This window comes from Amia ocellicauda, chromosome 8 (genome assembly GCF_036373705.1).
Source record: "Amia ocellicauda isolate fAmiCal2 chromosome 8, fAmiCal2.hap1, whole genome shotgun sequence".
NCBI lineage: Eukaryota > Metazoa > Chordata > Actinopteri > Amiiformes > Amiidae > Amia > Amia ocellicauda.
This window is the reverse complement of record NC_089857.1, coordinates 28,208,297-28,223,435: the sequence shown is the minus strand read 5'-3', so window position 1 is coordinate 28,223,435 and position 15,139 is coordinate 28,208,297. Positions and strand designations below refer to the sequence as shown.

The 15,139-nt window shown below is 39.4% G+C and overlaps 1 protein-coding gene across 2 annotated transcripts in view; it reads right to left on the bottom strand.

The window, feature by feature from the left end:
- The window catches only part of wdr7 (WD repeat domain 7), a 207,983-nt gene extending 193,462 nt beyond the window's left edge, over positions 1–14,521 (bottom strand). For both annotated transcript variants that reach the window (XM_066710923.1, XM_066710924.1), the window contains exons 1-9: positions 14,384–14,521; positions 8,554–8,725; positions 6,379–6,485; positions 4,343–4,421; positions 3,491–3,665; positions 2,743–2,819; positions 2,036–2,155; positions 1,498–1,643; positions 988–1,090 (exon numbers count right to left, since the gene is read on the bottom strand). In XM_066710923.1, coding sequence (XP_066567020.1) covers positions 988–1,090; positions 1,498–1,643; positions 2,036–2,155; positions 2,743–2,819; positions 3,491–3,665; positions 4,343–4,421; positions 6,379–6,485; positions 8,554–8,712 — 966 coding nt within the window. In that variant the 5' untranslated portion in view covers positions 8,713–8,725; positions 14,384–14,521. The remainder of the gene's footprint in view (positions 1–987; positions 1,091–1,497; positions 1,644–2,035; positions 2,156–2,742; positions 2,820–3,490; positions 3,666–4,342; positions 4,422–6,378; positions 6,486–8,553; positions 8,726–14,383) is intronic.
- Positions 14,522–15,139: the final 618 nt, after the last annotated feature.

Sequence of the window (15,139 nt, the reverse complement as noted above, 5' to 3'; positions counted from 1 at the left end):
ATCAAGGCCGTTTTCCAGAGACACCTGGACAGTGTCCTCCCCCACACAGCCCTGCTCTGCCTGCTTTGGAGTTTGTTCCACACAGAGAAGGACAAGAAATGGCAGGTACAAAAATACAACAAAAAAATGTAAAACAAAAATACCAAAAAAAGAATACATCACACTGTGGAAATGAAAACAAAATGAAAAATGACATGAAATGCTGACGGCAAATAAAAATTAACAAATAACAAGGGGGGGTGGGGGGGCTGGGACTGACTGGAAATGAACACGTGTCAAAGCAATTAAAGGAAAGGATATAGCGTAAAGAAGTGAGGCCCAACCAATGGCTGTAGGGAAGTGTCTGTCTCTCTCTCTCTCTCTCTCTCTCTCTCTCTCTCTCTCTCACTCTCACTCTCACTCTCTCGCTCTTGCTCTCTCTCTTTGGAGCTCCATTGTTGAACTGAATACATTGTGATTGACTGAGATTTAAAGTGATAATATTGTAAAGGACATGCAAGGCTAAAAGTATGGTTTACAGGTTGTTGTTGTTGTTTTCTTCCCAAAATCACTAGTAGACGTTGTCTAGACAATGTTCGCATATGCTGTCAGGTGGAAAACTGTGCATATTTTCACTTAGGACTGATAAGCACAACATTGTGAAAGCAAGTATTAATTATAAAAAGTATCAAAGGATTAAGGTGTTTTTTCTTGTCTTCTAATTGGCAGCTGTTCACAGAAGCAGCCTGATCAACAATCAATCAACAGGACTCATGTGCAGAGGTGAAAAAGGGAGTGTGCTGAAAAGACAGTTGTGCAATTCACTGAAGGTTTTTGCAGTGTTGTCACATCCAAGGAATCGGAAAGCGGAACGAAAAAGGAATAGATACATTATAAATAATATTAAGGTTGCAAGCCCTCTGAAAGCCTTCATTCCACAGTAACTGAAAGTGGAAGGTGAGGGTTAGAGTAGCGAGTAAGTGAAAGGTTGAGGAGAGGGTAAGTGACCTGCTTGTCTTTTCTGTCCACAATGCTGTACAGGAGTGGGGGGACGCAACTCTCCGTCGTCTTGCCTACGTCACTTCGGAAGGACTCACTCGCAGGAAGACAGCTATGAAAACAAACAAAAACACGTTGCCATCTTTAAATTACAGCAAACAAATGAAAGAACAAGAGAACACAAGTATAAATGAAGATAAAGTGCTTTTAAGACTTAAACCAGGAAGCACTTCTTCACACTAAGGGCTGTGGGATTCTAAAACCAGTTACCCGACTATGCTGTTGAAGCAGACACCCTAGGATCCTTCAAGAAAGGTCTGGATAAAATCCTTTCAACAAATAGCTATTAGCACACATCCAAAATCAGATAGATAGTGCAGCTGGATTTCCTCTCACTTGAAACCTTTGCTATGTTCTTAAGAGAAGAAAGGAAAAGCAGCTAGCAGAATACTGGTCAAAATAAGCAATTTAACTATTTGGTACGTCTCCATCGACGCAATCAACAGCATTGAAATATACCTTGCCGGGAGTTTATAGATGTAGCTGCAGCCCTCCTCAGTCCAGATGATGACCTTGTCTGCAGCGATGAAGTCTCCTCCTGTCCAGGCCTGTTCATTCTCACATGGCACCGAGCACAGGAGGGAATAATCTCCGGCATCAAACACCTGGGGAGAATTGCACCAAAACAGCAACGGTGAAAAGGGTCTCACAATGTAATTCACTATAGGACCAAGACTAGCACTGAAAGGCAAAGGAGACTGGCATATTATGAATCCAGCGAGCCACCCATTTGTTGAGAAACATGCTTCTATACATGAATGCAGTACTCCACTAGTAAAACTGTAATAGTAGAATAAAACAGATAAAAGTTCACTGTAATTGGAAGTTCGATAATGGCATGATATCATACAGTCTAATTGTATTAATTTATACAAGGTTGTTTGAAAGTTTGTAAAGTACTGTATTAGAAGTCATTGGCAGACTAACAGTTTGCTGTATTTAACTTAATTTGAGTTTAATTTCTCTCATTTACATTTGGTTTTGTCAAAGCACCTACCCTCCAGTATTTTGAGCACACCACCAACAGTGAACGCTGAGTAAAAGCACAGAAGGCGATGCTCTGACAGCTCTGGCAATAAATGGGCTTAGACTCCTCTTCAAAGACTGGGTCAGTGTCCTGAAAGAAACATTTTTCATTTCACCAGCAACATTCTGCAGTAATCGCTGAATAAAAGTAATCTAAACTTAGAAAACTGAAGCATAAGCAAAGATAAATTTAGCACATCAATGGCATCCCATTTGTGTTTTAACATTAGAGACAACCTGCTGTTTCAAAGATTGTAAATTAGGTTCTATTAAAAGGCAAAATAAGGAAGTATACCCTCACCACTAATGAGATAGAAAGTATCTTTAGGATGCAGCCGAGTATATTAAATGCTAATTAATGATTTAACAAAACATTTTCAGGCCTCTGCTTCCAGACCAGTGTTCAGGTAAGATACAGCTTCCAACACAGTAAACATCTAAGCCTCTTCAAAAGGCATTTATCTACCTCATACACCACACAAGAGAATAAAGCAATCATTTACTTAAAACCATATGAGCAGACGTATATGTGCACATCGTTTTTGAATATGGAAGTAGTTGGGATAAAATCTGAAAATATCTTTACACATTCCCATTAAACACATACTAGTTTAATGCAAGCGTGCTGCTGCAAAGATCTGAGGACTATTTCAGTGGCACCATTTCTCCAGATCATACCTGCATTCGGCTGACATCCGCAGTAATAATCCACACTTTCAATATGCCAGTCACTGACACTGCCACAACTGTATCCTCTGCAAAAAAAAAAAATATATATATATATAAATATATATATAGAGATAGATAGATAGATAGATAGATAGATAGATAGATAGATAAAGACAAGAATCACTAAACAGCCACCTACATATAAATATATATTAATATAAATAATAATGAAGATGATCTTGAAAAATACATATCAGAGCATCATAGCCTCTTACCACCTATATTGCACAGGGTGGGATTACCATGACAGTTCATAGTTAAATAACTAATAATATTCTGCAGGAATCTGTAGAATATATTTCAGACACAGGACCACCTGAAAAATGCACTTCATTTATATATGTCTGTAGAACAATTTGCAAAAAATTCTGAGGTTTCAATTAAGTATTAAAGATTTTGAAATATTTGCTGACTAAATTCATGCACTTGTTCTGTTGTCTGGTTGCAATAGAAGGGATCAATGTTGTAAAAATTACAGTTTGAGATTGTAGGGCATTTTTCTAATACAGCAACACACCAGGCAAAACTCTTAGTAGTCATTGCTTTGGTGCCATCAAGACACAGGATTACAAGGAGAGAGAAACCAGTGAAATACCAATGCTTTTTAGCAGGCTGTGAAGGATTTATAACATGCTTAGCTTAAGTTCCTGTAAAGCCTGTGGTTTACAGTGTAGCCCAGCAGGAGACTGCGACTGACCTTGTGTCCGGTGAGAACGAATAATGCTCATGGAGCTAATCCAGTCAGGAGAGATCTTGGAAACCAGAGAGTAGAGGACCTCCAGACTGGTGGCATCGACCACAAGGATTTCTGGGTAATGGCCATTACACAGTAGTCTTCCCTCCCGCTGGGTTCCAATGGTGAACTGATAAAACTAGCCATGCAAATTACAGAGTAAATCAGACTTATGTGATGTAAGCCACCTGCCAAAAGTGTCTCAGAGTCATGCTAATTGCAAGAGATTTAATTGCAATGTAAACTAGCCGTTCTTCAGTCAGTTCAAGCAGGTGAAGGCAACACCACTTACAACATTATCATATAATCAACAGAAAAAGTTTTAATTTGAACAGAAAGACCATAAACCAAATGACTCCATAAATGACCCAGGCTGTCTATAATTTCTATTTTACTGTTGATTTCAACAATTAGGAAATCCAAGGCAATTCTTTGAACAACTTAAAATCAGTGTGTTAATTAACTTTAATAATATTTCTTGTCTCTGTTGTTTTACAAATAACTCAGTGTGTTATTAAAGGCAAGTTACCATAATTACTTAATTTGTAATGGGATTTGTAAAACTGTTTAAAAAACATACACTGTACCCGGTTTACTTATTCAAGTGAATAATATGTTAAATATTGCCATGTTCTATTGCTAAGATCTGCCAACTTGTATTTTCAAAACCAAGATAAGCTTAACAAATATAGAGAAATAATACCCATTCAGAAAAATGCAGTCATGTATGTATTAGTGGTGTTTACAATACACTTCAAACTGTAGAACTATGTTCTGTTTAAATAAGATTAAGGGAAGGGGGGGGCGGTCTCCTACCTGTATTCCAGTGTGAGCACAGGCCAGCTTTGTAAACTCAATGCACCGGCCATCACTGACATCCCACAAGCACATCTCACTACAGGCAGAGGGAGAGAGTTAGTTAGAGAGTGTTAGTTTCCAAGAATGTCCCAACCAGGGGGGCTTTCAATAATAAAGGCTGTGTGTGGTGCCTGTGCAATTGCATTCCGTTTTATAAAATAGTTACACATCCTTCTGTAAAATGTGAATTATGTAACTCATAATTTGTTAAATTGGATCATTACTTGAATTTTTGTATTTGAATCTTTATGTACATTCCTAGATCTATACGATTTAATTTCTGACCATTATAACTAGATTTGTTGTCATACACAATTCACCATTAATATGGATCATTTTGCGTCTTAAAACTTTGATGGACAATCTTTATGGAATGTTCATATACACTCACCTAAAGGATTATTAGGAACACCATACTAATACTGTGTTTGACCCCCTTTCGCCTTCAGAACTGCCTTAATTCTACGTGGCATTGATTCAACAAGGTGCTGAAAGCATTCTTTAGAAATGTTGGCCCATATTGATAGGATAGCATCTTGCAGTTGATGGAGATTTGTGGGATGCACATCCAGGGCACGAAGCTCCCGTTCCACCACATCCCAAAGATGCTCTATTGGGTTGAGATCTGGTGACTGTGGGGGCCAGTTTAGTACAGTGAACTCATTGTCATGTTCAAGAAACCAATTTGAAATGATTCCACCTTTGTGACATGGTGCATTATCCTGCTGGAAGTAGCCATCAGAGGATGGGTACATGGTGGTCATAAAGGGATGGACATGGTCAGAAACAATGCTCAGGTAGGCCGTGGCATTTAAACGATGCCCAATTGGCACTAAGGGGCCTAAAGTGTGCCAAGAAAACATCCCCCACACCATTACACCACCACCAGCAGCCTGCACAGTGGTAACAAGGCATGATGGATCCATGTTCTCATTCTGTTTACGCCAAATTCTGACTCTACCATCTGAATGTCTCAACAGAAATCGAGACTCATCAGACCAGGCAACATTTTTCCAGTCTTCAACTGTCCAATTTTGGTGAGCTTGTGCAAATTGTAGCCTCTTTTTCCTATTTGTAGTGGAGATGAGTGGTACCCGGTGGGGTCTTCTGCTGTTGTAGCCCATCCGCCTCAAGGTTGTACGTGTTGTGGCTTCACAAATGCTTTGCTGCATACCTCGGTTGTAACAAGTGGTTATTTCTGTCAAAGTTGCTCTTCTATCAGCTTGAATCAGTCGGCCCATTCTCCTCTGACCTCTAGCATCAACAAGGCATTTTCGCCCACAGGACTGCCGCATACTGGATGTTTTTCCCTTTTCACACCATTCTTTGTAAACCCTAGAACTGGTTGTGCGTGAAAATCCCAGTAACTGAGCAGATTGTGAAATACTCAGACCGGCCCATCTGGCCCCAACAACCATGCCACGCTCAAAATTGCTTAAATCACCTTTCTTTCCCATTCAGACATTCAGTTTGGAGTTCAGGAGATTGTCTTGACCAGGACCACACCCCTAAATGCATTGAAGCAACTGCCATGTGATTGGTTGGTTAGATAATTGCATTAATGAGAAATTGAACAGGTGTTCCTAATAATCCTTTAGGTGAGTGTATAATCACTTATGTATTGCCTAGAAGACTGAACTTTCTGTTCAACAGGACTTGTGAAGCTGTACTTTGGATAATGTATTAAAATGCAAATACCTCTGTCTGAAATCAGTATGACAAAGTTCTTTAAATGATTAGCGTTGATAAAGAAAGTAAGAAATCCCTTTCCTCTCTTGGCTGATGAATGAGTGTCTCATTTTTCCCTACAGGGTGTGGATTAAACAATACAAACTGGTCGCAGCTTTGCTTCAACTCGAAGTGTTAATCTTGTCAGTTAGAAGCACGGCAAATCCTGGCTGGAAAAACACAGCGCAATCACGCAGCTCCAGCACAGACGGCCCCGGCTCAACGAGCAGCGTGCCATATCTGCCCTAGAGCCGCTCCGTACTCACCCGCTCTCAGAGGCACTGATGATGTACTGCTTGTCATTGCCAGAGCTGGCCTTGGACAGGCATGTGATGGAGGACATGTGGCCAAACAGCAGAGCTCTTGGATTGATCTGCAGAGGAAAAAATGAGTATGAAAAACAAAGGTTGGGGAGGTGTTAGCAAATGGTATAATGGCTGTTCTCCCTTTCATAGGGGCTTATAAAATCGGTTATATTCATTATTTTCAGTTTTTGTTTAGGAGTTTAAAAAAAACATACAGTGAGGGAAATGGTAGGTGTATTTTAACAGTGAGAGACAGAATAACAACAAAAAAATCCAGAAAAACACATTTCAAAAAAGTTATATATTGATTTGCATGTTAATGAGGGAAGTAAGTATTTGACCCCTTCGACTTAGTACTTGGTGGCAAAACCCTTGTTGGCAATCACAGAGGTCAGACGTTTCTTGTAGTTGGCCACCAGGTTTGCACACATCTCAGGAGGGATTTTGTCCCACTCCTCTTTGCAGATCCTTTCCAAGTCATTAAGGTCTTGATGCTGACGTTTGGCAACTCGAACCTTCAGCTCCCTCCACAGATTTTCTATGGGATTAAGGTCTGGAGACTGGCTAGGCCACTCCAGGACCTTAATGTGCTTCTTCTTGAGCCACTCCTTTGTTGCCTTGGCTGTGTGTTTTGGGTCGTTGTCATGCTGGAATACCCATTCACGACCCATTTTCAATGCCCTGGCTGAGGGAAGGAGGTTCTCACCCAAGATTTGACGGTACATGGCCCCGTCCATCGTCCCTTTGATGCAGTGCAGTTGTCCTGTCCCCTTAGCAGAAAAACACCCCCAAAGCATAATGTTTCCACCTCCATGTTTGACGGTGGGGATGGTGTTCTTGGGGTCATTCCTCCTCCTCCAAACACGGCGAGTTGAGTTGATGCCAAAGAGCTCGATTTTGGTCTCATCTGACCACAAAACTTTCACCCAGTTCTCCTCTGAATCATTCAGATGTTCATTGGGCCTGTACATGTGCTTTCTTGAGCAGGGGGACCTTGCGGGCGCTGCAGGATTTCAGTCCTTCACGGCGTAGTGTGTTACCAATTGTTTTCTTGGTGACTATGGTCCCAGCTGCCTTGAGATCATTAACAAGATCCTCCCGTGTAGTTCTGGGCTGATTCCTCACCGTTCTCATGATCATTGAAACTCCACAAGGTGAGATCTTGCATGGAGCCCCAGACCGAGGGAGACTGACAGTTATTTTGTGTTTCTTCCATTTGCGAATAATCACACCAACTGTTGTCACCTTCTCACCAAGCTGCTTGGCGATGGTCTTGTAGCCCATTCCAGCCTTGTGTAGGTCTACAATCTTGTCCCTGACATCCTTGGACAGCTCTTTGGTCTTGGCCATGGTGGAGAGTTTGGAATCTGATTGATTGATTGCTTCTGTGGACAGGTGTCTTTTATACAGGTAACGAGCTGAGATTAGGAGCAGTCCCTTTAAGAGAGTGCTCCTAATCTCAGCTCGTTACCTGTATAAAAGACACCTGGGAGACAGAAATCTTGCTGATTGATAGGGGATCAAATACTTATTTCCCTCATTAACATGCAAATCAATTTATAACTTTTTTGAAATGCGTTATTCTTTATTCTTTTTTGTTGTTATTCTGTCTCTCACTGTTAAAATACACCTACCATTAAAATGATAGACTGATCATTTCTTTGTAAGTGGACAAACGTACAAAATCAGCAGGGGATCAAATACTTTTTTCCCCTCACTGTACATACAAAATATTTTACTTATTTAAGTTAACTATGAGCTATACCTTGTTGCCTAGGTATCTACAATCACACCGAATGTGAAGGAATAACTGCATTGTGAATTAAATTGTTTGCTACAGGTAAGTCACCTTGATCCAATTATAACTTATTTCAATGTAAAAATATAATTATAGAGTGAAGGAGTGCAGCCTAGCAGGCTTCTACATTCTCAGAACAGGGACAGTTAAACCAGTGTAATAAAGACAAAAAGGAGCTGAATGGTTGAATGAGAACCTGAACGATAACACTGCTACTCACTAGGACCAGGAATTGACAAAAAGTTTCTAACAGTTGGCTTCTACAGATCAGTCCCCAAGTGTTAATCTCTAGCTATGATTGGACCAGAGATGATGTCCTGAGAAAGAGAAAGACTCACTTCCAAATCTGAATTGAGGTCCCAGAGGCAGATCTGCCCATCATGGCAGCCGGTGACAATGGTCGCCAGGTCATCCATTACCAACAGGCTGGAAATGCAGTGGGTTGGGGCATGGCGGCCCCACAGAACAATAGGAAGCACCAGGCTGTTACCTGCCATGTTCTCTATAGGCCTGGAAACCAAAAAAAGGAGAAGAATTATAGAAATGTGCTTAACAATTCAAGACAGTAAGAATAAGCCAATGGGATTTCCCCATGGGTAACCAAGATAAACTCAGAAGACCTTAATTTGTTTTGTTTGTTTGTCGCTCATAAGCAAAGTCCAACAGATCAGGATTTGTGTTATTTTTGTGTATTCTACCTTTTGTGGGGTTGTGCATTGGAAGAGATGGTGCCCTCCAGTACAACATAGCTTCTATCTCTGTTAATATTAAATACATTATTGTAGGTTTGATTCAGCATGAAATGACCTTGAAACAGTTATGCAAGAGCAGGAAAAAGGCTCCTTCTCCTAGGCCATTTATTTGATTATTTTGTAAGCATCTTAAAATCTATAGGCCCTGCTACTCATTATCCAGAATTGATAGTAACCAGTAGACAGTGCTGGTATGGAAACACTATTTTATAGCACTCTGCTGTAATCCTTTTTACACATCAGTTTCTGAGACAGTTTGAAATCACAGAATTGATACATCATTTCTGAGAAGCAAGTGACCCATGGCAATTGAGGGCATGTGACCTGCTCAATATGGCTCAGTGACCCTTACGGGCAGATGTTGCTAGGTTGCTAGGCAAAAGAAAACCAGTGTGGGTGGTTTAGATGAGGTAGCCTAGCCGTTTTCCCTATTATCCACCCAATCATTAGGCCAGTAACAATTACCCCAGTCGCAGATTCTCTCTCGCTACAATGCCTCTATGAATGTCCAGAGGTGACTGCAGTAATATCTATTGGCTTTGGTTAAACAAAATCAGTCTAGTGCTACACTACTATGTCACTAGGTTTCACTCTGAACATTAATGTGACAACACCAACTGCACGTAATATTACAGATTCTTGGGGTCAGATCATGAAATGACAGCATAGTTTCTACCTGTGACACACTGAGCTGTCAGTATAGGTTTCCTAAAGAAATGGCTACCGTACAGGGTAACAGCTTATTTCAAGGGGGAAAGCATACGAATGTGGAAGTGTGCTTGAATTGTAATTGGAAGTTAATTGCTGCAGTATGCTATGTTTACAGTTTACAATTCCAAAATAAAATACCACACATGGAGGACAAACCCAGCAGAACCAGGGTTTAGTTTGGAAATGAATCACTGGATCTGAAAGCAGATGTCCATTACATACAAAATCAACAGAAGAGCTGTGATGCCCAGAAACTCAGGCGGATTCTGATTTATTGTGTCTGACATACTAGGAAAAACAAATCAGGAAAGAAAGCTCAGAGATGTCCCTTGATTTTCAGCCTTATCCCCTGCTTTGTACGAAGTGCCATCAGTTTCCAGTCAACCAACTGTCTCTCTCCCCCCTGGCAATGGAAATCCAGCTGTAAAGGTTAGTGATTTCCATTATGGGCCATTGGACCTGGGAGGAGTCAAAGAGCTCTCTCACATCAACACACATCAAGAGTGAGAGCACCTCTGCATGATAAACGAAGGAAATTACTGGACAATAATTACATGTAGCTGCAATAAAGGCACCATGGTCAACCAGTTCTGACAGTGAAATGCGTAGATGTTTAGTGGAAAAAACGTATTTCTCTCCTCCACTAATCACTGATTAGTTTATTAGTGTGGTAGGTAGCTGCTGAATCCTGAAATCGCATGGTCCCCTTTTTCACTGAGCCACTGAAGGTTTCAATATTCATTCAGGGTAAAATCCAACCGTCAATAAACCCTGTGCCTTTTTAACACAGACTGTGTCCTTAACACATAATGACTTGTTCAAATCAGACTGGCCTGTTCAGAACCGATTGGTGTATTTATCCAGTCTTAGTGAATGTATCTAAATTGACCACCACATTATCCACTCATGTGTGACCAATCAGAACAATTAATGCATTTCAGGGCATGTATTTGGCAAATCAATAATAATTAAAAAAAAAAAAAAAAAGGTCAACAGAAAGTGCAGTGAAAGACCATTGGTCTGGACTATAAATAGTGTTGCAATTTGCATACTTCCAGCATTCATTCCCTATAGAAACTCTACTACAGAGTATATTCATACAATCATTTATAGACAGACAAAGAGACAGACAGACAGAAAGACAGACCAAGGAACAGATGGACAAACCAAGAGACAGACACAAAAGTTACATTTCTAGATGTTTAAATGCAGAACATAACTACAGGGTACTTTGTAATTTGAAATGAAGTGCTGACCTTGTCAGATTTTTCTTTTTCTAATAAAGTCTAAAAAGAAGGTAAACATCTGCTATATTTGGATTCTCTTCTTAACTTTGGTAACCGAGTGTACTACAGAGTAAATACAGACAGTTTTGTTTTCAAAAGTTATGTAATCCACCTATTCATTTGTCTGCTACCCAGCACTTGAAAATTGCATTAATCACACAATGGATTCACTTGCATGCAATTTTGATAACCTTCATAAAATAAAAACTATGTTTTCCCTCCATAATAGATTAGTACTCTGGCTAAGCTTATTTAGAATTGCTTGGTAAGAAGTAGCCTATCCAGTTAAAAGGGCAATGTAGACAGCAGTATGTTATCTTGAAATAAAGCTCTAATATGTCTGACTAATCTCCTTAATTTTCTTATTTTTAAGCATTTTGCAGAGACAATATTGGTATAGGGATATGATTGACAAATCTTTGTGAAAGACAGAAACTACTATCAGTTGACCCTCTTACTTACAGTTTTAATGTTTGGGCTACTTGCAGAAATGATGATGTATCTGCAGTGTGAAAAAACAACAGAGAGGCGATTCCTCTCCAAGTAGTTGATTCACTACAGTTTAATTCCTAAGCTGTTAGTGCCATTTACAATTTACTTTAAATCTACTGAATGGTTCAATGTAGTTTGTGCTTGGACAGTTGATTGCATTTTATTTTGTGACTTAAAATGGCATCTAAAAACAAATTTTATTGCAAAGAATAGATTACAGCGGTCTTAAATGCTTATTAAAAACATATGAAGTCCAAATAAAATTCATGATCAATACTGATTCCACATATTAAATTGGCTGTCATATTTAAGCAAACATATTATATATTATATAATAACATATATATACATAATAACATATTATATATATATTTTTTTTTTATTTTTTTGTATTATTATTATTATTATTATTATTATTATTATTATTATTATTATTTTTAAACATGAATAAGTTTGTAACTTAAGTAAAGACAGTGAATGGAACCCTGTTTTCGGTTTTCTTTTATTTCTATTTCAGAATCGTTTAAAATCCTTTAAACTAATTGAGAGCTATGCTATCTCTCAGTAAACTAAAATAAGCTGATTAACTGTTTTGCCAACAACAATGTAAATGGTTTATTTACCTTACTTTAAACAGGCCAATTAACACACATTACTTTGAGTTCAAATAACTTCTGTTTTCTAAAAGCATCTTTCACCTCTAGATTAAATTGCTTTCTTTCCTGAAACAGGTACGCTCTTCTTTCGTTGCCAACCCAGGAATGAACAATAGGCTTTGACATCTCTTTTATGCTGTGTTATAAAAGTACCAGAACTTGTTCCCCCAAAAACAGATGATGTTGAATTAAAAGCTGCCGGTATAATGTCTGTATAATATAATGCTTTATAAATAGCCAGATAATACAAAAAGAGATCTATAACAAAACTTAACCTGGTGACTGTTTCCACCGAGATAGTAAACAATACTAAAAACACACCTAACAAGCACAGACATTACTATCCTGTGAAGAAACATGAATTTACCATAAACAATGAATAATAATACATCTGAATAGCTTGTATCTGACAGTAGTATAGGATAGTATAAACTATTTGAAACAATCCATAAGCACAATGTTGCCCTTCAGGCTAACATATGGTAAGAGCTAGAGCAAAATGTATTCAATCTTCCATAAAAACTCCTGGCAAAGACCTAATAATATAATAACACGAAATATATATTTTCAGTGTGCTTAAAAAAAAAAAAAAAAAAAATTAGACACCAGCATACACTTAAAAATGTATGTTGGCACATTACCTTGCTACCTCAAGTTGTTTCACAGAAGACTTTAAAATCTTTCGAACTATTTTCTTCATCTTCTCACAAAATGTCAGATTCATCCTGAGTGTTCTTTAGTGTTCTTTTTACCCCAAAAACTCGGATACAGAAATATGCCTAGCAAGGCTCACAGGTCCTCTAATTTTTTCCGTTGATCCACAGAACACAACTACCAAACTCGGCAAACCAATCTATTCACAGGCTTTTAGCATAATCAATAGGTACATGTTAGTAGGACAAGACTCGCATTACTACACCAAACCGCCAAATGAAAAATATAAGGATATGGTCCATTGATCTGAAATGGAGTGTTATTTCTCTCTTAAAAAAGGAAGTCTGAAGAGCTGTGGAGACTGGTTAGCGTCTCACCATGCAAATTTCACTCAGCCTGTAACAAATTGAGCCTTATCATGCCAAGAGGTCAGAGGTATGTTGAATGCAAATGTGGGTGCTGCAAGATAAACATGAGTATCAACTGGAATTAACTACATTACAGACTACAGACTTTGTTCTTGCCACCTGCAAAAACATAATACTATGGACTACACAGTATTTCCCATGTCTCTGTCCTGCTATTAAATCAGGCATTAAGTATCTAGTTAATAAACCAATAGATCCTATGTCAAGAGCATGATAAAATACTGAACTGGTCTCTCATGAAGAGTCAGCTCAAATGATGTGCATTTGGGCAACTTCAGTGCAGGACCCAGAAGCAGTCTCCCTACACAATGCATATTGAAATGACTACAGACTCCTAACAGGTGCTGTTAATACATACACACACAGATTCATTTAAACTCAACTGAGTAACACTGTAGATATTAGGGTCACAGTGTCAGTAAGAGGACTGCTTTCATTTAGAAATACAACTGGACTGACCTAGATTATGCGGTCCAGTCAGTTATGTGGCAAACAAGATGGCAATTTGCTTGGGGGCACAAGAAAGTACATAACCCACCATCATCAATTTGAATGTGGCCTTCACTGCAATGTAGGCTGATCCTGCAGTTTTTACCGGCAATTAAAGGACAGGGTAGCCGCTCATTTCTAGCATTGTTTGGTACACACTTTATTTCAAAAACAGTATTTTCTAAAAGCATATACACGTCCTGCTGTATGCGGTGAATAATATACACTTGAATACAGCATCGTCCAGTCGCCTAGTTTAATTTTGCCATTTTATTCCTGCCTTGCCTTACTCGTTAGTACAAGAGGGGTCGATGCTCACACTTACTACACGGTGCACAAACACTGCCATTTGCAATGAAACACGACTAGTTCCGTTTTTATTGATGTCGTTACATTATTTTAGCCATTTCGTAAGGTTTCTACATCGACAGGGGCATTTACCAGCAATATAACTGTTTACAATTTTACTAGATTACCATCCCTATAAACCACTGGCTATTTCAATCACTGTGATTTGGGAAAGCATGGAAGACACATCTGTCCATACAAGACAACTTCGACCAGCACTAGGTTTCCTTATCCACTTTGATTTTAATTAATTCAATACATTAGCTATCCTTCACAGTAATTAATAGATGCACCTGCATTGGCAAAGCCTGTTTCCGGGTTATTTGCTTAATAACAAACCAACATTACTTACCTATCAAAGACAAGTACTCTATTGGGACATGTCCTTTATTTGAAACGTTTTCGAAAATATCTGTAATGTATGTTTACAGTCAAACAAGTCAGTTCTGTTTCTTGTGTTTATTACCCTCTGCAGCTTCACCCCGGTCAGCTGATTACTCCACAGCTTTACGGAGACGCTGCCGTAAAGTGTACTAACTGCTGAAATGGTAAAAGTCACACTGGGGCAGACATCTTTGGTGTGGCAAAGCTTCTTGCGCAATACCAAGGACACAATATCAGGTGACTAAAGAGTCAAATTTTCACCACTAGGTGTTCGTCTTGCTTTCTTCTCTATACTTCTGACACATTCTAATTGTGTGCACCTTACACCGATCAGCCATAACATTATGACCACCTGCCTATTATTGTGTAGGTCCTTCTTTTGCAGCCAAAACAGCCCTGACCCGTCAAGGCATGGACTCCACTAGACCTCTGAAGGTGTGCTGTGGTATCTGGCACCAAGACGTTAGCAGCAGATCCTTTAAGTCCTGTAAGTTGCGAGGTGGGGCCTCCATGGATCGGACTTGTTTGTCCAGCACATCCCACAGATGCTCGATTGGATTGAGATCTGGGGAATTTGGAGGCCAAGTCAACACCTTGAACTCGGGATTCATCAGACCAGGCCACCTTCTTCCATTGCTCCGTGGTCCAGTTCTGATGCTCACGTGCCCATTGTAGGCGCTTTCGGCAGTGGACAGGGGTCAGCATGGGCAGCCTGACTGATCTG